The sequence below is a fragment of the Cetorhinus maximus genome, chromosome 24 (genome assembly GCF_964194155.1).
Source record: "Cetorhinus maximus chromosome 24, sCetMax3.hap1.1, whole genome shotgun sequence".
NCBI classification, from domain to species: Eukaryota; Metazoa; Chordata; class Chondrichthyes; order Lamniformes; family Cetorhinidae; genus Cetorhinus; species Cetorhinus maximus.
The window spans coordinates 48,981,555-49,005,908 of NC_135902.1; the positions used below are offsets into that span (position 1 = coordinate 48,981,555).

Sequence of the window (24,354 nt, forward strand, 5' to 3'; positions counted from 1 at the left end):
TCCCCACATGAGTTTATGACTAGCTTTTCTTTCCAAAATGTTCAGCTATTGGTTCAGTTTTGAAGAGGAATATTATTACTGTGATGGTGGGAGTCAGGAGATAGTGAGGTGCTTTCAATGAAGAACATTTACCCCCTTTACAGTTTGTCTTTAAACTGTTGAAGAGAGAATGGGTCAGATCATGTCCTGTTGCACTTGTAGGGGCACAGTACACAGAGGAAGCTCAGGAATGCAGAATTCACCTGTAAAACAGCCTGTCCAATTTCCTGTCTATCAAGTCTGAGTTTCGGAACTCAACAAACCCACTGAACTTCCTATTCCCTCACATCTTTTCTCTGATATGTTAACTGTGCTGGCAAAGTTTGCACTGATGTAGAACCATAACTGGCTCTGGCAAAAATCTGCATTATGAGTATTCTATTTGTTGAAAACAGTTTTAATAAAAGGACAAAACCCCAGTGGTGAAAACTCTCCATCCACTGTAATATGCATTCTAAACTCTGTTTATTTAGTGTGCCTCGGCTGTTTCTTAGTCTAATTGGAACGGTGTTCTGTATTCAGTTAACCAGGTCACTTGACAATTATTTTTCCTTCCTTTCTGGGAATAATGAGGAAATATGACAGTCTTTAATTGCGATGTTCCTCCCAACCGCTTGAGGTTATTCTCATTAAATAATGATGCTTATCTCTGAGAAAACTTGTTTACGTAGGAAGTGCATCTCTCATAACTCTTGAGGCAAAGTGTGCGATGTCAATCCCCATGTCATAAAATAAGGTTTCTGTCATGTTCTGACCTGCAACATAGAAACCAGCTGAAAAACATCAATATCTTAGATTTGAAGACAGCAGCTTATGCAAGGAAAAGGCTGAAGATATCTTTAATGTATTTGTTAAATCTCCAGGGAGGACAATGAATATCACTGCACAATGCCAACAGCCAACAAACATGGGAATAATGAGCCATTCAGCCCCTTGGATGGAATTTTACGGCCTTGTTGTGGCAGGGGGCGGGGCCGGAAAGTGCGGCAAGCCATTCAAAGGTCCATTGACTTTGGTGGGAGTGGAAGAACCCACCAGCGGGAGGGGCCATAAAATTACGCCCCCTTGAACCTGTTCCCCCATTCAATTACATTGTGGCTGATCAGTATCTTAACTCCATTTAGTTGCCTTGTTTCAGTAATCCCTCCTCCTTCAGGTACCATGCCCTAAGAGGGTATTGGCAACCACAGACTTCCATTGCATTTGTCCATGATTATGCTTGGCAAAGTACTGCAGGGGTTTGCCATTGCCTTCTGCAGTATGGCTGACCAGGAAACTCCCCTGCACACCATCAGGCATATTGGAAGGATTTGCAGACTGGTAGTCAATCTGTTTGGCCATGTTCTGAACACACCTTCCATGGTCATCAAGACCTGAAGTGGGACTTTAACCAAGAGCTTCTGGCCCTGAGGTAGGGGATATTACCACTGCACCACAAGACCTCCCTAAATACCCCTACCTAATAAAATCTATCAGTGACAGTTTTGAAATCTTTAATTGACACCCCCCACCCCACCGAACCCGCCTCAAGAGCTTTTTGAGGGTAGGGATTTCCAGATTTCCATTACCTTTTGTGCAAAGATGTGTTTCCTGCCAACACCCCTGAGCTACCTAGCTCTAATTTTAAGGTAATGCCCACTTGTTCTGGACTCCCCACATCAGAGGAAATAATTTCTTTCTATCTACGCTATCAACTCCTTTGATAATGCCAACAATTTATATTTATGTCACACCTTTAATGTAATAAAACATCCCAAGGTGTTTTACAGGAGCATTATCAAACCAAATAAGACAACGAGCCACGAAAGGGGATAGTAGGTCAGGTGACCTAAACTTGGTCAAAGAGGTAAGTTTTAAGGAGCATCTTAAAGGAGGAAAATGAGGTGGGGAATTAGAGAGGTTTAGGGAGGAAATTCCAGAGCTTGGGGACTTGGCAGCCGAAGGTACGGCCACCAAAGGTGCAACAATTAAAATCAGTAGAGCACAAGAGACCAGGATTAGAAGAGTGCAGATATCTCAGAGGATTGTGGGGCTGGAGGAGATTACAGAGATAGGGAGGGAAAATAAGGATGAGAATTTTAAAATCAAGACATTGCTTGACCAGGAGCCAATGTAGGTCAGGGAGCACAGGGGTGATCATCTAAAATACCTGAATTTGATCATCCTTTAATTTTTTTTTTTTGCAAAAATATACTTTATTCATAAAATATCTTCAATCACATTCCAAACCATTTCAAAAACACCATTACAAGGGTACAATCCAGGTTAAACTTTTACAAAATGTATCACCAGGTGCATCAGTACAAACAATATTACAATCATTTACAGCCTTTCATTTTGAGCTGTACAGCCCGAGGGGCTCTAAACAGTTCCCAGTTTCTCGGTGCGCTGTGGCAGAAAGGTCTTAGACAGCGACCCTTCCCCATTGCGCCTTTGCGGCAGCTGCCCCAAGCTTTAGTGTGTCCCTCAGCACGTAGTCCTGGACTTTGGATTGTGCCAGTCCGCAACAATCGGTCGGGGACAACTATTTGTGCTGGAAGACCAACAAGTTTCGGGCAGACCAAAGCGCGTCTTTCACCGAGTTGATGATCCTCCAGCTGCAGTTGATGTTTGTCTCGGTGTGTGTCCCTGGGAACAGCCCGTAGAGCACAGAGTCCTGTGTCACAGAACTGCTCGGGATGAACCTCGACAGCAACCACTGCATCTCTCTCCAGACTTTCTTTGCAAAGGCACAATCCACAAGGAGGTGAACAACGGTCTCTTCCCCACCACAGCCACCTCGAGGGCAACGTGCAGAGGGGGTGAGACTCCTGGCATGTAGGAAGGATCTGACGGGGAGGGCCTTTCTCACCACCAGCCAAGCCACGTCTTGGTGCTTGTTGGAAAGTTCTGGCGATGAGGCATTCTGCCAAATGACTTTGACAGTCTGCTCGGGGAACCATCCCACAGGGTCCACCCTCTCCTTTTCCCTCAGGGCCTCTAGGACGTTACGTGCTGACCACTGCCTGATGGACTTGTGGTCAAAGGTGTTTTTCTGCATAACTTTTCCACGAGGGACAGGTGGTACGGCACGGTCCAACTACTTGGAGCGTTCCGCGGCAGCGTGGCCAGACCCATCCTTCGCAACACCGGGGACAGGTAGAACCTCAGCACGTAGTGACACTTGGTGTTTGCGTACTGAGGGTCTACGCACCGCTTGATGCAGCCACACACAAAGGTGGCCATCGGTATGAGGGCGATGTTGGGCACGTTTTTTCCCCCTTTATCTAGAGGCTTGTACATCGCGTCCCTGCGGACGCGATCCATTTTCGACCTCCAGATAAAGCGGAAGATGGCTTTAATCCTTAATATTCAAGGGAGTACAAGTAAAATGTTCAGAAGGACACAGGTGAAGAATCAATCCTGAGGATAGTCACTACCTCTTTGGGTTTGAGTAGCTTACAAGACTAATGGGATGCATCCATTGATATTGTCTTGAAGATATGCTTTATGCCAAATAATGACTTTTAATCCACCAGCTGAAAGCATGAATTGAACTTATAAAAACAGACTTTTTAAAAACACAGAGACTAAATAAAGTGACGTGAACTCACAGCTCAAGATGGCTAACCCTAATTTGCATTACCATACATTCCACATTTCAATTCGTTGGAGTGAAATTTGTCTGTCTGCAAAACCCAAAGACAATGACTTTAGGAGAGTGTGAAGGATTCACATCTCCTGTCTCATTAGTAAGGCATCTATGGAAATCACCTAAAGTATTCAAGTGTTGAAGACAAGCCATTAACACTAATCACTTGGACAATGGGACCTTGGCTAAGTTAGCTCCCAGACATGAGCTAATCAAGTAACCTTTGAAATACACAGAAAATATCTTTTTTTTTGAACCCCCCTGGCAGTTGGAGAAGGAAGGTCACATGACAAACCACTCTTTTGTTTGTTTTAAGTATGTTTTCTCAGCAGAAGTGAGAACAAGCAGCTTAGGGAGAAGACCTAAGTGAGGTCCCTCCCGCCTCCTTTTTTCTCCAACGCACCTGGTCTCTTGAAGAACAACCGAGTCTTCTACATCTTTAAATCAGAAGCATGGAGACCATTGAATTCAGCCTGAAGCCAGCCGAGTTAACAGACGTTGACTTTTTTTATGGACTCTAATTTGGCCAAGCTATCCTTGCCCACTCTGTTATCTGTATTTGTGTGTGTGAGGATTTTGAGTGTGTGCATGTGAAAGTTGGTACGTATTTTATTATTTTACTTTGATTGGTTTAAGTACAAGAAAGCCAACCTCTTTCTTTGTTACACTCAAGAAAACCTACCCTATTGGTTCTTTTATGACCACAGCGCATAAACAGTTAAGTACTTACTTGAATTGGCAAACAAAAAAAAAGACTTGTTGCTGTCACTTGAGGAGAGGGAAAGGAGGGGAACCATTCAACCCCTCCTCACCTGGTCGTAACAATACGGTCACCATACTTGGATCCCACAGTCCAAATTTACGGATTGGATCAACTCCAACAGTTGATGCTACTCGAGGAAGCTATTGCTGTTTATATCTCTGAAAGAGATTTTTTAAAAGCCTGCAGTATTACCAAGCAATCACATTATATAAGAACACATGCATGTTTAGAAATCTGAATAAATTGGCCAGAATCTCCCAGGAAGGATGCAATTAAATCTCAGGCCTGTGGAAGTTGAACTCGGTTGGATTACATATCCTTTTATTATTAACGCAACAGTGTCAATATTCGCTCCAGGGAAAGACTCACAGGTGTGAAGCTGTACCTGACTCCTCAATGGTGCCATACATTGGAACTATCACCTTCTGCATTGCTGCTTCACTTAAATTGTTATACAAGTAACCAAAACAGAAAAAATGATCCATCGCTATAAATAGAGTAATGCAGTAGTTCGATGTGAAGGAAGTAGGGTGTATAATTAAGATGGAATTCGGTGCATCGATCTTCCAGGAAGTTAATGTCTGTAGAACTCTCTAACAAGAGATAATTGTTCAGAAGTGTCAGGCAAGGAGACATGTCACTGTAATTGCATTAATGGGTTCATTTCTCCACCAAATTTACATGATTTTGACCAGATATCTGTGAAAAGAAACTTAGTGTCGCTGAAGTGGTTCATAGAGAATGTTAATTATAAAATACACATACAAGCACGTTCAATTTATCTGTGGAACTCTCCCGAGTGTCTGCTGATATGATTTCAGGAAACTCAAAATGATTAGTGTGCAATATCGTGCACTTATAGTCAGTTATTGTTAAGGGAAAAACCCAGAACTGGGTAATGTATGTGTTCACTGTTCAAGAATTCACAAGGAAACATACAAATTTCCTGTTGTTTTTCATTTGCCAAAACTGTAATCAATTTCACATGGTTACTGTTTCGTGCAAATTCCCCTCATTTAGTTTCTGACAACCTGTTTGGATGTCATTGTTTTCCACTGGACCACAGCTTCATGGATGATGGCAGCTCTCTGAGACTTGAACTAAGTGCACAATCTTCATTTTGAAGCCCAGGGACTTTAGTGTCTGCAGGCTGTTTGGCTGTGGGGAGCATCACAGCCCAGCCAAATAAACACATTCACTTTTACAGCTGGCATCAACCGAAAGATCAGGAGTGGGAATCCTGAATGTTCAGCATAAAATAAAAACAGAAATTGTTGAAAAACTCAGCAGGTTTGGCAGCATCAGTGGAGAGTGAAACCAGAGTTAATGTTTCGAGTCATTGGAGAATGCTAACTCTGTTTCTCTCTCCACAGATGCTGCCAGATTGGCTGAGGTTTTCCAGCACTTTCTGTTTTTCTTCTTAATCTCCAGCATCCACAGTATTTTGCTTTTATTATACCCTGAATGTTTCCCCTTTTGCCATCGCTCTGTGGATAGAACTTTCGTGGCTGAGGTCAGTAGATTTTGGGTTCAAGCCCTATTGCAGAGAGTTGAGTATAAAATCCCAAGCTGACATTCCCAACCAATACAATGCAGCACTGTCAGAAGTGCTGTCTTTTACATGAGGCGTTAGTCTGAGATGTTCAACTGAGGCCCTGTCTGCTCTCCCTGCTAGATGTAAAGCTTCCCAGGGCAATATTTTGAAGAAGAACAGGGAGAGTAATTCTCTCTGGTGCCCTGACCAATATTTATCCCTCAACCAACGTTTTTAAAACAGGTAATCTGGTCTTCCTTCCTTCCTGTAGTTCCCTCGGTTCAGAGAAAAATGTCAGCCAAGTTCCTTACTCCTGCGTGCAGTGCAATGACCCTTCCTGAGAAGTGCTGAGTGAGGACAGGTCAGGCTCAGCTGTAACAGCTTCTCGATGCTCTCAGTCATGGAGTATGGTGGCTTAGGGGAGATATCGAGTTGGGGAGGTGGTGCAGAGATGCCAGTGGAACTGTACCCCAGGAAGAACCAATTCCTTCTGGAAAAGAGGGGAAGAAAATTTGGTTGGGGAGGATGTTGGGCACAGAGCCTGGAGCTTCCCTTTCACAAGATCTTCATGGCAGCACATTATCCTTTTTCATTTTGAATTGCTGATGATCTCTTTGTCAATGGTAGGGGAGATGAGATTTTTAGAGTATTTCCTTTCAGTTGGTGCATGCTGCTGGTAACACCATGTCCCTGCCACAGAATCTCCAACAAAGGCAGTCATGTGCTGTTAATAATGAAACTATCCTTTTGCTGTATCTCCCTATTACAGTTAAACCACTAAAGTGCAAACCAGTTTTTAAGCAAAGAAAATGTTATGATAAAAACCAGGCTTGCCTGCTGATATAAACTGCATAGTTTGTGCACAAGCCAAGACCAGCAAAGAAAATGAGATGAGGAAACCCACTGCTGATACCAGAGCCTTGGTTTTGCCATCCCAGCAGCAATGAGGATCGAGCCCATCCAACATCTACAGGAGTAAAAACAGAAAATGTTGGGAGACTAAGTGGGTTTGGCAGTATTTGTGGAGAGAGGAACAGAGTTAACATCCCGGGTTGGCGACCTTTCATCAGAATTGCATCTACATGTGTACCTGTGAGGACAGATCAGATTCCAGGCCTCACTGAATTTTCTAAAATTGAGCCCGGCCGAATTTTAAACAAGTGAGAGACACGGGGGAAGACCTTTTACAGAGGGAGCTCAGCCTGCAGCCTACTCCGCTGGAGATTGGATCCAGCAAGGCCACAGTTCTGGATATCTGTGGCCAAGACAAAGAAGTTGCTTCATTCTTTGTGGTGGTGCAGCTCAACAACACTGCTCCCTTTGCTACCCAATAGTTGAAGGTTCTGCCATAGGAGCTGTGCCAAGTGGGGTGGTCCTATTTGGGGGTTGAAGGCCACGCTCCAGTAATAACAGAGCTGGTCATCATATGCAGGGAGATTGCTGACTGAGTGAATGCAGTCACCCAGTTCCCCCATTCTGGCTGCAAGTCCCATTCATCCATCACCCCTGAGGTCTCTGGCCGTCATTGGCCCCCGGTTCAGCAATACCCAATTTTAAAAAGCAAGTGCCCATTGCCAGTTTCCATTGCAGCATCCTTTGCCAATGTCCATTGCCAGTGCCCGCTGCCAGTGATCATTGTCAGTGCCTATTGCCAGTTTCCATTGCAGCATCCTTTGCCAATGTCCATTGTCAGTGCCTATTGCATTTCTCATTGTCAATGCAAACCAGATTCTTACTGCTTGCTTTTTGTAGCAAATTTGAAACAGGTGTAGGAAGAACATGCCTCGTCTCACTGATAGTAGTGAATTGCAGCTCATTATCCCAGCAGAGTGATGGTTTGCTTTTATGGAATTCAAGAAATCTCTCTCGCTCTACAACAAATCTGAGCAATGCCGCAGAGCCTGCAAACTACATTTCAGCTGTTAAGCTCCATTGTTGATACAGTGGGTGAATGTCCTTTTAATTCCGAGATCACCATATTACCTGCACTAATTACCAAACAGGATCATACAGCATTTGCTGTAATTATAGTGATTAAAAACTGTGATTATATCACACAGAAATGCATTTCTGAGACCAGGGGAACTAACCCAATAATTAAGGCAGTCATTAGAGGATATTAGTTGGCTGGATTGAATTGCAAGCTCCTAATTCCACCAAAGCATTTCCAATAGCGTTATAAATTTTAAATGTTTTGCATTCTTTTTCTTTGCTGTTTATTCTTTAATTCGATATCTGATACAGCACAAAGCACAGGGACACTGCTGGTGTGAGCAATTGAAATCTAAGTAAGAAGGCACACAGTGTCAGATTTCTAGTAGTAGGGACCAGCCTGTTCATTTCTCTAGCTCTGGATTACCAGGGACTCCATTGGGTGGAATCGTCCCAGATTTGCTCTAAGCACAGTAGCGGGCATGAAAAAAGACATTTTACTCGCTGGCCACAATGGCGGGTTTTTGTGCTGTATCGTCCCCTTCCCGGCACGTGAATGGGGTGTCAATCAAGTGGGGTTTGTCCTGGTTGGTGTTGAGCTTCTTGAGTTTTAGAGCTGCACTCATCCAGGCAAGTGAAGAGTATTGTGTCACACTCCTGACTTGTGCCTTGTTGATGGTGCACAGGCTTTAGGGAGTCAAGTGGCTCTCTGAAATAGTTGCAAAGTTGGTTGTCCTGTTTGATACTTCAGGGCACCCTTTCAGAGACCAGCTGTGCATCCTGCCATCAGGAGATGAACGTTCAGCCTCAATGGTCTGAGAACGACATGTGTACCACCTCCACAACAAGCACAACCTTGCACAAATGGTGTTGATATATTTGGTTTTTGTTCTTTAGCTTTTCCTTTGATCAATTCTTCTGTCCTTTTCACCCTGTTTGGACCTCTTCTCTCTTTAGATTGAGCCTCTGATAATGGAGATGCAGGATCCAAATACCGGAATTAAAACACAAACACAGAGGCTGATGATAACTACTATTCCTCACGCTATGACAGGTAAGAGGGCCGATATTATTCACTGCTGCCAAAGAAATGATTTCCAATGTGCTACTTGCACAATCCTGGCTGCTGCTCTTGAATTTGTTTCTTAAAGTGGATTTAAAAAAATCTTCCCAACAATCCACTGCAACACCATTCCATCAGTACCAGGTTTACCAGTGGTGGTACATCCATTCCTAAACTATTATACATGCACCGAACCCAAAGGTGATTTTTTTTAAGATGAAAGAACAGATATTTATATAATGTTTACATGACCTCATCACTGCCCAAAGTGCTTCACAGCCAATTAATTATCTTTGAAATATAGTCACTGTTATAATGTAGGAAACATGGCAGTCAGTTTACACACAGCAAAGTTCATAAGACCATAAGAAGATAAGAAATAGGAGCAGGAACAGGTCATATGATCTCTCCAACCTATTCCGTCATTCAATAAGATCATGGCTGATCTTTGATCTCAACTCAATTTTCCCATCCAATCCTCTTATCCCTTGATTTCCTTGGCATCTAAAAATCTATTGATTCAATATACTCGATAACTGAGTAACAACTATCCTCTGGGATGAAGAAATCCAAAGATTTGTAACCCTCTGAATAAATAAATTTCTCCTCATCACGTTCCTGAATGGCCGACTCTTATCCTGAGGCTATGCCCCTGGTTCTAACTCTCCAGCCAGGGGAAACAGCTTTTCAGCACCTAGCTTGTCAAGCCCTCTCAATCTTATATGTTTCAATGAGATCACTTCTCATTCTTCTAAACTCCAGAGAGTACAGGCAGGCCCATTCTACTCAACCTCTTCTCACAGAACCTGCTCATCCCAGGAATCAATCTAGTGAACCTTCACTGCACTACCTCTGAGGCAAGCATATCCTTCCTTCAGTGCAGAGATCAAAATTGTACACTGTACTCCAGTTGTGGTCTCACCAAAGTCCTGTACAATTGCAGCAAGACTTCCTTACTCTAGTACTCAAACCTCCTTCCCTAAGCAACGGTGAGATTCATGGCTAATTAAACTGATTTAGTAGTGTTGGTCAAGGGATAAATTATCCAGAACATTAGGAGAACTCACCTGCTCTCCTTCAAATAGTAATAAAGAATATTTTATGTCCACCTGAGAGGGTTGAAGGCATCATTTTTTAAAAAACATTTTATCCAAAAGACAGCTTTCATTGACCAAAAGCCTGCGAGGGCACCGGAATCCTCAACGTATTTGAATGGACAGCCCAATTTTAAAAAATAATCTCTTCAAAGGGTGGGAAGGAAGAGTGGGGGTTTTATCTTTGGGGGCTGCCCTTTGACAATCAGGGGGCATCCCCGCCCGAAGATAGAACACCCCTTTTCTTCCAACCCATCCACAGCCTTAAACCCACCCTTCCCCCCTGCCCCCACTCCCTAACCTGCCCAAACCCTCCCAGCCCAGGACTTGACCTGTCTCCAGGATGTATGGATCTTCTTCCTCCTCTTCTTGCAGTCCCGGCAGCGCCCACTAAAGCCGCTGCTGGGACTGATGGAGCTGTCGGCCAATCGGATTGGCTGGCAGCTCCCAAGGGCAGGACTTCCTCCCCAGTGAAGAGCTAAATCTCACTTGGTCTTTGTTTACCCTGTCCGCAGCGCGTTCTGTCTGCAGGGTACACCCACCCGCTCCACGTCGACTTTGATTCCTGTGGGGCGGGGGGGGGGTGTGTGTGGTGTCGAGCTGTCCACCTCCAACCCCCCCCCCCCGCCCCCCCAACCATAATATTCAGCACCTAGGATCATTGCCTTCTCCTAGGGCTTCAATTTAATATCTCATCCAACAGACTGCACCTCTGACAGTGTAGCACTCCCTCAGCACTACACTAGACTATCAGCCTAGATTATGTGCTCAAGTGCCTACAGTGGGACTTGAATCTACAACCTTCTGATTTAGAGGTGTGAATGCTACCAAAAGCCATTTCTAATGAAAGGGAGAGGGTGAGAATTTTTTTAAACAGTGTTGTTAACACTTGGCATGCCCGAACAGAAACAGTGGAGGAGGTGGAAATCATGATAGCTTTTAAAAGCAAAGTGGATCTGAAGAAGCAAAATTGAAAAGAATTTGGGGAAGGGGCAGGAAAATGGGATTAAATGGATGACTCCTTTCGAGAGCCAGTATGGGTATAGTGAGGCAATAAACGTCCTTTTGTGCTATCAGATTTGATACTGTAAATATGCAGCAGGCCCGTTAACATGTGAGAAAACGGAATAGGTAAATATAAATTTGACTAGATCTTTCATGAGATCTAATTCCCACCTGTAAATTCAATCTCCCTTTTGTACTTCAGGTGTTTGATTCGCCAGATGTGATTTTCTACCAAACTTGATGCATATTCCCGAAACTCACTGTGGCTTCTTTCATCTCAGTTCCCACTTGCATCATTTCACTCTTGATAATGATTCCAGCCCTTGAAGCACACTCCATGCCATTTCATTTGCATGATTTGAATTAAAGTGTTACAGTTTGATCCACAGTGACATTGGAGGTTTAATGCAGTGTGTTAGAGGGGGAAACTGCAGCCCAGAATAAACTTGACTGAGGTTAACAGTGTATCTTTGCTGTGAATTCCAGTCAGTCTTATCTGTGTTTCTCAATTTACTATTCATGCTCAGCTATTTGTTGTAAGCTGCTGTTTCCTGTATTCCTGTACTATGATGCCACTTGTCCTTTCTACTTAGGAGATAAAATGAAATCAGCTAAAGAGTAATGCCAATGATTCATCCTTTCATTATCTCAGCCTGTTGCTAGGTTACTTGGTCTAATAGTAAGAGGATTACATAAACCAAACGCTGACACCCACATGAGACTGGAGAACCTATTGATTTTGAAATGTCCTTTGTGATTTTAGTTATTAGACAGTAGACAGGGTCAGAATGACATCGTCCTCTAATTTTAGCCCCTGTTCTCCTAAAGGAAGGTACTCCTTATTGGATCTGTGGTTCCTTCAGCTCTGCTACCTGCCCTGCATGGGAGAGGATTGACAGTAAACTCCTCTGGCCAACACCTTCCAAAATTTTGGCGTTCCTCCAATTCTGTCCTCTTGCCCTTCTCGATTCCCTTTGCTCCACCATTGGCAGCTGTGCCTTCAGCTGCTTTGCTCTATCTAGGGCAGGAAAAGACCAAAGGGAAGGTCCATGATGGGATGGAAGGCAGGAGAGATTAAATGGCAAAAGGGTATGGTAACAAGTAAAGAAATAAAAGATGGGTCTAGAGGAAATGTAAATGACAACAGCAGAGCCATTAATAACAGTTACTGTCTGAAGAATGGAAGCCATGGTTATGATCTGAAATTGTTGAACTCAAGTGTTGAGTGCGAAAGACTTTTCCTCAAGCTTCCATTTAGCTTCACTGGAAGAGTACAGCAGGCTGAGGACAGAGAGGTCAGAGTGTGAGTGGGACAGAGAATTAAAATGGCAAGTGACCTGGAGCTTGGGGTCATGTTAATAGACATTTGATGTCATTGGCTCTCCTAATCAGCAGTGTTTAATAATTATGTTTGCTGTTAAAGTGATTCTATGATAGCGTGTGGAAATTTTTAAATTTACAATGGACTGCCTTGAGGTGATTTGATCAGTTTTTAATTAAGTGTAAAAATTTCCTTATTAACTTGTTGCCTGCATTTCTTTTGTGTTTGAATTCATTAAGAATTGCACGAGAGATGCTCACTCACTGAAGGATTGATTATAAAATCTCTTTAATATTGTGCAATGAAGTTTTCATGTTGAGACAGATCCTCGCCTAGAAGAATACATTTAATATTGTGGAAACTAATGGAAAGCTTTAAAATTCAGAATCTACACCTTCAATTTCAGTGACAACATTGAACCATTTCCATCTTTTGCTGTGACTGTTCCACTGTGTTTTTAGGCTGAATAAATAACGGGGCCATATCTGTGTGTGACACAGTGTTACGATGGTCAGCATCTTCTGGTCGGCAAGCGGAGGCAGGGCCCACTCGCCGATGCATAAAATGACGCGGGGATACGTTGGGCATGCGACCCGACATCACCCCGTGTCCTTTAGATTTTCAGTTCGGCCTATTAAGGCCATTAAAAAACTAATTAACATGATTGATGGACCTGCCCGTCCAACCCTAAGGTCGGTGAGCCTCGGAAAAAGCATCAAACCTCATCCACGGGCGGGATGAGGTTTCATGGGGGTATTTAAATTTTTATCAAATGCTTTAATAAAAGTTATGGACATGACCCAACGCATGTGACAGTGTCACGTGAGGGGACACGGCAGGTAATTTTTTTTTATTACCTCAATTTCAACTTTTGAATCAGAGCCGATCTCCCTGAGGCAGCACTTTGCCTCAGGGAGATCTGTGTGTTCTGAAGATCGCATTCCCGGCTGAGGGAATCCCCCCCTGCCCACATAGGGAGCACATAGCGCTTCCTGGCGGATGTCACGCTGGGCGAGCCTTAATTGGCCCGCCCACCTAAAGTGGTGACGCGCTCCTGAACGGGGACGCCGATTGGAGGCCCATCCGCCCGCACTCCCCACCCCCACTCCCCTCCACCCCCGACGGGGGGAATATGTTGCCCTATGTCATTCAGTTGGGTATAAAGCGACACTCCTGCGTATGTTTTCCTTCTGTTTAAATAAAAAGAGTGGCAATTGACACCAGTGTGTCAGCCAGAGTGTTAAAGTGAGCTGGGGTGCAAGGAGAGGGCGGAACTTGAACTTCTCTGAACTCATGACCAAAACTACATCAAACAGAGTCTCCCAACTACAGCAAGATTATTTCTCCAGGGAAAATGCAGTGAGTGGAGGAGAGTTACATAATACAAATTATGTGGGTAAAATCAATCCCAGTTCCTTCTGACAGTACGGTCTCCTGACATGTTCAACAGGGAATAACCCAATCATGTCCTATCTGGCTGGAACTTTTGGTGTCACTCTGTACAGCCCAATCCATTGATGACAGGAAATACAGACAGATTTACAAACAGTAACAACATATTTATTACAAGCCGAAGGAGTAAAGACCATCAACCTTGATCTGTTCGATGGTACAACCAACCCTGACCCCCAAAAAATTTAGCAATAAATCAGCAGTATAGATTCACCGGGTCCATTCTCTAAAGCCAGTGGAAAATAAGAATGTTGGCAGAAGGACAATCCCACCAGAAAAGGAAGGTCCAAAGTGAATGACAGCCCACTGAGATGTGTGTAAGAAAGCCAACAGCTTGGGTTTGAAACTATTCCAACCCCCTTTTGTCCATTAATCTACTGCACTAGGCATTCCCAGCTTTGGCCCTTTTCACAATGCTGCCTGTTCTCTTTGTAGGGCATGATATGTTGGAGTGGTTGATTCAGCATCTACAAATTACAGATGAAGGTAAGAGCACAAGTTTATATTCATGCAGTGTCAGGTCTATTTTTTTATAAAAATGTTTCCCTCAGCCCCACCCTTCCATACCTCAGTCAATCCTTTGTACTGTAATGTATCCTCAGCTTCTCCCCCACCCACCCCTCCCCCCCACCAATAGCTGACTGTTACTTAATGGGTTTCTGTGATCAGAATTCCAAATGTTCCATTGTGGATGTCATGAGATATGGAGCACAGGGAGCAGCAGAAGCTGCAGCAGCTGCTGACAGTGAGAGAGGAAATGGATCTAATACAGGGTGCCACCTGGATCCTTAGCCCTAACGTCCTGGAATGGTGACCCAATGGTTCTACATTGGTTGTGGTTTCTGTTCTTGTCACTCCATTGTACACATATGGAGCAGATTAGGGCTTTTATCAAATGTGCTTCTAAAAGCAGGGTTAACCGAATGAGTTCCAACACAAACCTTCAGTTTCATTATAACAGATTGCATCATGCTAGATTTATAATTAAGGTGAAAAGTTCAACTAGATTTGCAGATTGGTGGAGGGGAACAATTTAGTGAGAAAACTATTAAGTATTTCTGTGCATAAATAAATAAATTTATATATATATATATAAAAAACAGATAATCTATATAATCTATGCATATCTATATATATATTATGAATGTGTATATTGCGAATTAAACATAGTAAACTTGCATTTATATAGCATGACCTCAGGACATCCCAAAGCACTTTACAGCCAATTTTACAGCTACCTATTGAAGTGTAGTCACTGTTGTAATGTAGGAAACACAGCAGCCAATTTTCACACAGCAAGATCCCAGAGACAGCAATATGATAATGACCGGATAATCTGTTTTTGTCATGTTAATTTAGGGATAAATATTGGCTAGGATAGCAGGGAGAACTCTTTAAAGAGTGGCGTGAGATCTTTAATGTACACCTGAGAGAGCAGACAGGGCCTCAGTTAAACAATGACAGCACTCAGTACTGCACTGGAACGTTAGCCTGGATTTTTGTGCTCATGTCTCTGGATGGGGTCATGGAACCTCAGTCTTCTGAATCAGAGATAAGACCACAGTTAACCACAGCTTACACTATATGATGTGTGCATTTATGCAAAATACATATAAATATACATATATATCTATAGAATGTGTGCGTGTGGAAATATATACGATATATCTGTAATGTGTGTGTGTGTAATATATGCCTCTTTTATTCTTTATTTTCTGTTAGTTTAAGAACTTCACTCTAGCTGACCATTGTGTTCCATTGATTGATTTCTTTAGAAGGCTACATTTTGGGAAATATGATTGTGAAGCTTGGCTACATCTACCCATTACAGGAGCCCAGGAACCTGATCCTGCGGCAAGACAGCAGCCTTTACAGGTTCCAGGTAAACAAAGCCCCCTTACCGCTTATCAAAAATGAATAGATGCATTTTGTGGTCAACAGAGGGAGTTTGTTACAAAATCAAAAAAATGTTGGAAAACCTCAACAAGTCTGACAGCATCTGTGGAGAGAAGGACAGAGTTAACGTTTCGAGTCCGTATGACTCTTCTTCAGAGCTCACTTCTTCAGAGTTTGTTCACTGATTTAGATCCACCAATCCTGAGCGGTGTTTATGTTACAAATGCAGCATCTGTACAAAACAGAATGCAGAGAAACTGTTTTCCCTGGCGGGAGAGTCAGTAACCAGAAAATACAGATTTAAGAGAATTGGCAGAAGAACCAAAGGAAATATTTTTAATGCAGTAAGTTCTTATCATCTGGGACGTGCTGCCTCAAAGGGCAGTGGAAGCAGATTCAATTGTAACTTTCAAAAGGGGAATTGGATAAATGTGGGAAAAGGAGAAATCTGAAAGGCTGTGGGGAAAATGCGAGGGATTCAGACTAATTGGATAGCACTTTCAGAGAGCTGGCACAGATACAATAGGCTGAATGGCCTCGATCCCTTGAGACTGTAAGATTCTATGTTGCAGTTGAATGGAAAGATTTTCCTAGAACTTGTTGCTCTCCTACTGGGCAAATCCTGAATTCTTCTAGGGCACAGCTCACATGTAGCTCAAGATGCAGCTCTCAGCTAATGTAGGTACCACTTGGGCCTATTAGATGCTTATTAGGTGGGATTGAGAGCAAGTCCAAAAATGTTCCCTGGAAAATGCCAAAACTGTTACCAGTCAATAGAATCTTACAGAACTGAAATACCCTTCAATAAATAAGCTATCAGGTCCGCAAACATCCTGACTTTATTCAGTGAACAATTTATTGTGGGCTTGGGATACATTTGAGCAGCTTAATAACAACCATAACTAACATTTATATAGTGTCTTACATATGGTAAACAGTCCCAAGACATTTCAGAGAAATGATTATCAAGGTCAGGTGAGCAAAAGCTTGGTCAGAGCAGCAGGTTTGAAGGAGTATCTTAAAGGAGGAGAGAGAGGTGGAGAGGTTTAGGGAGGAATGATAGATCGCAGGGTCTCGTCAGCTGTAGGCCTGGCTGCCAATTTGGAGAGACGGAAATTGGGGGAGTGTAAGACCACAACTGGAGGAATACAGATACGTAAGAGTGTTCTGGGGCTGGAGGAGAATACAGAAATTAGGAGGCAGCAAGATCATGGAGGGATTTGAAAACGAGGATGAGAATTTTAAAATTGTGGCGTTGCTTAACTGGGAGCCAATATACTTTGAGCCAATGAAACCGGAGTGATCAGTGAACGAGACTTGGTGCGATTTAGGATACAGAGAGTAAAGTTTTCAATGAATTGGAGTAATGACAAGCTGTTCAAAAGTATGTTTCTTTAAGTTCAAAATACCTTTATATTTAGAATTTAGCCCATTGTTGTATGTCCCAGTCCACTATCCGTATTCATTTTCTCTGACCTAAGATCATTTATTTTAATTCTTATATCTTTACATCCTATGCAGACTCCTTACTTCTGGCCCACCCAGGAGTGGCCAGCAGAAGACACAGACTATGGTAAGTGTACCCATCAAGTGGTTAAATGTGATCTTCTCCTAACACGCACCCACTCTCAAGTGATCAACAGTAGACTGTTATGGCACAGCTGATGGTAAATGCTGAGTTGTTCAAATCCCAAAGGGAAACTTGAAACAACTTGTTTTGCAATTTGTATAAATTTCGAGATGCGTGCCTTGAATTCAGTAGTGATAAGACCGCAAAGTCTTATAGGTTTTTACAAAACTAGATTAAACATGTATTAATAAGAAAAATGATTTTTAAGCACATACATAGATCTACAAATTACTATGATAACTTCTAAATTCCCTAATCAATCTAACTCCCAGTTACACTTTCATTAAGGCAACAGTAAGACACATAGATTTTAAAAGACCCAGGCCAGGAAACATGATACCCTGAACCAGTTGAATTCAAAGTGAGTTTTCTTAACTTCAGTTCTTTGAAGACAGCAGCTTGAGGCATAGTTCGATTTTAAAATGCCTTCCTCTACACACAGCCTTTGCTCCTTTATACAAAATTTCCTCTTTGAATGCAAATTCTCATTATTTCACTGTCTTTGGACTTTATCTTTCTGATAATAAAGATCTCTCATAGCACTAAATATTACCAGTAATCTTTGGGAAAAATCAAACACACTGTTTCTAAACTTCACCTGGCTAGGTGACACATTTCACTCCCTCTTTTGGAAACAATCTAGACTGGTTTATTTAAAAATGCAAATGTTCCCTTGACACCTATGTTTATCTACTTAACATTTCAAACCTAGCTTTATCTTTTCTAACACCATCAAAGCCTTCAGACCAGTTGCCTTTAATCCAATTAAGTCACACTCACACACACACATATATATAGACACAGATACCACTATTTTACAATAAATGCCAATAACATTATTACATCTTCCTGACAAGGCAAATTGATTAATGCTTAAAATAAACAGAAAAAAAACCTCACATTTATATAGCTCCTTTAACAGCCTCAGGGTGTCCCAAAGTGCTTTACAACCAATGAATTACTTTTGATATCTCGTCACTGTTGTCATGTAGAAACACTTGCCTACATTCTTTTGATTTCTGCTATGAAACTGTGAATTGATGAATGAATTTTTTGTTCAACAGCAATTTATCTGGCAAAGAAAAGTATCCGCAAGAAAGGCATATTAGAAGAATATGAGAAGGTGAGACTTATCAAATACCACTTTAACCCAAGAGTTTAATTCCCTCTATGTGCTGTAAACACATTTCTTTTTTCTCTTCAGGAATTCATGATTATTTACTGTTAACTGGATCCACGCCAGTTGGTGAAGTCAGGACTGAGACACAGCAGCTTTCTTTGCTGAAGAGAGTTTATTGACTTAGTTCACAGTCAGCACCACTTCCCCCCTCTCCCAGTGCCCCTGCTATTCCCATTTAGAGATGTACAAGTACCCATCACCTGTTTAACAATGTAATTGCCATCTTACCTTGACAATGTAGTTAATAAGACATTGACATTTACCAGCAAGTTAAAAGTCAGATTGTGGAATTTTGGATCTAAGGTTACCTCTGCACAACCTTTCCACAATTTCAGTTTTGGGCCTCACACACAGGATGTTTTTCCAGCTGGGACCCACTTCACCATCTCCTGAGGAACTTGATCATCAAGTCTGACTAACTTCACCGTCACAGTTTCCTTGTTGTAACACACTATTACTGTACATTCTCCACAGATATCCATTGTCCTTTCAGTAGATACGTAACACACATTGATGCAGGATATTACACCAGGACCCGGTCTCTGCATCTGTACCATAGTTTAGCCCAATCCCTTGGCATCATCTGTCTCGTAGACCATAGAATGATACAACACTGAAAGAGGCCATTCAGCCCATCGTGCCTGCACCGGCTCTTTGAAAGATCTATCCAATTTTAATCCCACTCCCCAGTTCTTTCCTGATGGCCCTTCAAAGCTATCTACCTCAAACATTTATCCAATTCCCATTTAAAAGTTACTATTGAATCTGCTTCCACTGCCCTTTCAGACAGTGCATTCCCGACCACGACAACTTGTGTCATTATGATCCGGTTAATTGGTAAATAAAATTTTGTTGTTAACAGAAATTTAGTTGGCCAAGAGTAAACATTACCCTCATTTTCCTTTGTCAATCACCTTAACCCTGTGTCCTCTGGATACTGACCCTTCTGCCACTGGAAACAGTTTCTCCCCCATTTATTCTGTCAAAAACATTCATAATTTTAAACACCCCATATTAAATCTTCTCTTCTGGAAAGAGCACAACCCTTTCATTAAACCAGTTGGGCTTTTAAAACAATCCAACAGCTTCATGGACACTGGCTTTTCGCATCTGGAATTGTTTTGAACTTAATTTAAGCTAACAAACAGCCCATAGTGGGATCTGAACTCACAGTCTTTGGCCTATTAGTTCAGGCCGCTGACCCAATAACATAACCACTGACCACCATTGTCCTACTGACAGATGTCAAACAGGGCACCAGGAACGATTTTGTGTGTGACAAAACCTGTGGCAGCCACGGCTTGCATGATCGTAGACTGTTGGGAGGTATTTATTGACCCTTGTGGACGATGTTGCTGGGATCACGGATTCCACACTAGAAAACACAGACAATCCAAATTACACAGTGGATTGTTGGGGCCCATGTGTGGCTGTGTGAGTGAGCTGTGCTTGTGGCTAATTCACAAACAGCCACATCCTCTGCCGTTGATTACAGTCATGGGCTTCAGGGTTGCCAGCAATGAGTGGACATATTTCTGGAGGTTTCATCACATGACCTCCCTCTACCAATCTCCAAACCCAGCCTAAGAGACTTTATTTCCTTTATTTCCAGTATTTTTATAAATAATAAAAGCACAAATTTCAGTGCCCTCAGTAATTTGTTTTTTCCTAGTTGCCTAACAGAAGTTATTCATCTTTAATTCCTTCAGACTCCAGGATAGTCCTGGAGGGTTGGCAACCCTTGAAGACATAGCTCCATTCTGATCTAGTTGGGTGAATGAGAACAGAGTCATTTTAAAGGATTTTGAGAAGGGGGAGGATTTATGTGTTTATTGCTTCTTTTTAAGGAAAATTACAACATCTTGAACAAGAAGATCAATCACAAGTGGGATTTTGTCATCATGCAGGCAAAGGAGCAATATCGGTACGTTCAGGTCATCAATTGGCAATGTTCAATCCCTTCTTACTTAGAGGGTACTGGGTGCTTGAAAATCAGTGAGAACAGCCTAGGAATTTTCAGATGAAGCTTTCTGGAATGTTCTGAGGATGTGAAAGGTGCTATAGAAATACAAGTTCTTTATTCTTTAAATAATTACTCTATGATTAGAGTAATTATTTAAAGAATAAAGAACTTGTATTTCTATAGCACCTTTCACATCCTCAGAACATTCCAGAAAGCTTTACAGCCAATGAAGTATTTTTTGAAGCTTAGTCACTGACTTAATGTAGGAAATGCAGCAGCCAATTTGCACACAGCTAGCTCCCGCAAATAGCAATGAGATTAATGATTGGGTCACCTGTATTTTAGTGAAATAAAAACTAGAAAATGCTGGAAACACTCAGCTGGCCAGAAATAAACTGGGGAAAGTGAAACAGAGTTAAGATCGACTGTTAACGGTTTATGATCTTTCGTCAGGATGCGGAGTGTTTCCAGCATTTTCTATTTTTTTCTTCAGCTTTCCCGCGTCTGCAGTATTTTGCTCTTGTTTGTTTTTAGTGATGTTGGTTGAGGGAATAAATATTGGCTGAGACACTGGAGATAATGCCGCTGTTTTTCTTCAATATAACACCATGGGATCTTATACGTCCATCTGTGTGGGTAGACGGGGTCTCGGTTTAACCTCTCATCTGTCCTTAGTGATATTGGTTGAGAGATAGTTATTGGGCCAGAACACTGTGAGTCCATGGTGGCAGTGGGAAGTGGCAGACATTAGCAATGCAGATTTGTAAACCATGAGAGCATAGTGCAAACAATTTTTTCCTCATCTGCGTAGGGTCAGGGACCATAGAGCGCTTTTTCCACTTGCACGATGCTACCACTTTCTCTTATTGGGAAGCCGCACGCGCACAGGTTTTAATGGGAAGGAAATTGTGGGCTACAAGTGCATGATTTCCCCTTCAGAGTGAGCATGACTTGTCACCAGGACTGTGGAAATGGACACTTCTCTGTACATGTAATATAAACTATAGCCAGCAGAGGGGAGTGCTGAGTCAATGTAAAAACAGGAAGTCCAAAACAAAAACTGCTTTTTTTTGCTTTTAAAAACAGGAAGTGTTGGGTGTGTTGTAGTTTGGAGTTTGTGTTGCGGAGTTTTCACGGTCCAGCTGGAGTTTAAAATATTCTGGGAAAGGAAGAGCTTGCATTTATATAGCACCCTTTACAGCCTTCAAGACACCCCAAATTGCTTTACTGCCAATTTTTTGAAGTGTAACCTCTTGTTGTAATGTAGCAAATGTGGCAGACAATTTTCATACAGCAAGATCCCGCAAACAGCATTACGAGAATGAATAGATATTCTGTTTTAGCGATTTTGAGGGAGGTACGAAAAAGTTGTCCAAGACACCAGGAGAACTTGCTGATTCTTCAAAAACTATCAGGAATTTTCCCCTCCCAGCAGAGAGGGCAGACGGGGCCTCGGTGTAACATCTCATCCAAAAAGATGGCATCTCTGGCAGTGCAGCACCACCTCAGTACTGCACTGGAGTTTCAGCTTAGCTTGTTGTGCTCAAGTCTCTGCAGTGGGATTCGAATGCACAACCTTCTGACCTTGAGTGCTACCCTGTGCCATGGCAAGGAGCTGCAAATGTGTACTGTTGTGAGGTTCTCTTCCATTTGAGTCCTTTCATAAAGAACCCATTACAAATAAGAACCCTGAAGAACCTTCAATATTAATTCTGAAGCCCATGGGTATTCAGAGTCTGCCCCGCTCAGTCCGTTTGAGGTTTTGGCAAGCTAATAATAGGAGAAAATGCTCATGACCCTACTGAGATCATGCACAAGACACACTGTGATCACACGTGGTGGCACAAAATTAAAGTAATAATTAATAAAACATGGTCTGCAGAAGATCCGCTCCGGAGATTTGAGCACAAAATCTATGGTGACACTCTAGTGCAGTACTGAGAGAGGTGCTGCACTGTTACAGATGCCGTTTTTTGGATAAGATATTATACTGAGGCTCGGTCTGCTGTCTCAAGTGGATGTGAAAGATTCCATGACACTGTTTTGAAGAAGAGCAGGGGAGTTCTCCCTGGTGTCCTGGCCAATATTTATCTCTCAATCAATGTCACATCTGGTTATTATCATATTGCTGTTTGTGGGAGCTTGCTGTGTACAAATTGGCTGTTGCATTTTTTTTGCTATTATATCAGTAACTACACTTCAAAAAGTACTTTACGCTTTCAGACATTCCACAGTTTTGAAAGGCGCTATATAAATGCAAGTTCCTTTTTTCAAATGCAACAGGTATTTCATCCGCTATCAACACAAGCTTTATCCTCACAGGTCAGCATTGTGATGTTTGAGAGAGATTTCGGGGCCTGGTTTTTCCAGGATTTGTAGCAGTTTTGAAAACCATTTACGTGTTTGAGAATGGATTTCTATAAATTGCTCATTTTTGTTTTCTTCACCAGGGCAGGTAAAGAGCGTAAGAAAGCAGATAGGTTTGTCCTGGACTGTCAGGAGAGAGCTTACTGGCTAGTGCACAGACCAGCGGTGAGTACTGATCACATATCAATGGTTTAATGAGGAATACCTAAATTGAGTTCATTTATCCCCTTCAAAAGAAAGAGTTGCATTTTTCTCACACCTTTACTCAAACTCAACTTTACAGCCAATGAAGTAATTTTGAAGTGTAGTCAGTTTTGTAAAGTAGGAAACCCAGCTGCCGATTTATGCACAGCAAGATCCCATGAAGAACAATGTAACAATGACCAGGTAATCAGTCTTTGGTGATGTTGATTGAGAGATAAATATTGACCAGGATGACAGGAGAGCTCCTCTTCTCTTCAAGATAGTGCCATGGGATTTTTTACATCCTCCCAAGATGGCAGATGAGGCTTCAATTTAACATAGAATCATAGAATGGTTACAGCACAGGGAGAGGCCATTTGGCCCATCATGTCTGTGCTGGCCCTCTGAAGGAGCAATTCACCAACTGCCATTCCCCCCAGCCCTGCAATTTTTTTCCTTTTCAGATAATGATCCAACTCCCTTTCTGAATGCCTCGATTGACCCTGCCTCCATTTCAATCTCAGGCAGCACATTCCAGATCCTCACATATCTCATCCAAAAGACAGCCCCGCCAACAGTGCCGCACTCCCTCAGTACCACACTGGATTGTCAGCCTGGATTTTGTGCTTGGGTCTCTGGAATGGGACTTGAATCCACTTACTCAGAAGCAAAAGTGCTACCCACTGAGCCACAGCTGGCCTGTCTGAGGTGGTATCGACACAATGGGCTGAATGGCCTCTCACACACACTGTAATCTTTGAATGTCTCAGATTCAATTCTTTCTAAATAAAAGGAAACAAAAGATTTGAAATGTGCTAGTCACACCCAGAATTCACCCTTTGTATAAAACACCAAGAAATTGTTGTGTAATGGTTTATATTGTTGGCTAACATTGCGTCTTCTTTGGGACTTTTCCAACAGCCGGGAACTCTGGATGTCCTTGATTATGGGATTAACCGTGCAACAGATCCGAATGCAGACAAGGTAGAGCAGGTGAGGCCAGCTCCTGGGCCTGTTTGGCGACTAGTTTTCAGGGAGCGGTGTGCTCGGGTTCTCCTGGTGACTCGGAGAAGTAGTGTCTGTCCATGGGCCCTGTGGCCATTGCAAACACGTGGCAGTGCCCTCCCCTCCTCCTCACCCACCCCCTCCTGCACACAACCACTCTGGGGGCAACTTGGTGCGTTGTCCATCTGTGGAAACTGCTTTGGATGAACTTTCCCAAGTGGCTCCTGATTTGTACATGGCAATCAACGCTGACGACCCAAATTGACGGCAGGCAGCATCGCAAATCGGTTCTACCC

At 42.6% G+C, this 24,354-nt stretch overlaps 1 protein-coding gene across 1 annotated transcript in view; it reads left to right on the top strand.

The window, feature by feature from the left end:
- rgs9b (regulator of G protein signaling 9b) overlaps positions 1-24,354 on the top strand; it is a 79,226-nt gene that overhangs the window by 16,799 nt on the left and 38,073 nt on the right. Inside the window, exons 2-9 of the mRNA XM_078571234.1 lie at positions 8,857-8,953; positions 14,270-14,320; positions 15,610-15,716; positions 17,252-17,303; positions 18,425-18,483; positions 20,388-20,464; positions 22,954-23,035; positions 23,975-24,046. Coding sequence (XP_078427360.1) covers positions 8,857-8,953; positions 14,270-14,320; positions 15,610-15,716; positions 17,252-17,303; positions 18,425-18,483; positions 20,388-20,464; positions 22,954-23,035; positions 23,975-24,046 — 597 coding nt within the window. The remainder of the gene's footprint in view (positions 1-8,856; positions 8,954-14,269; positions 14,321-15,609; positions 15,717-17,251; positions 17,304-18,424; positions 18,484-20,387; positions 20,465-22,953; positions 23,036-23,974; positions 24,047-24,354) is intronic.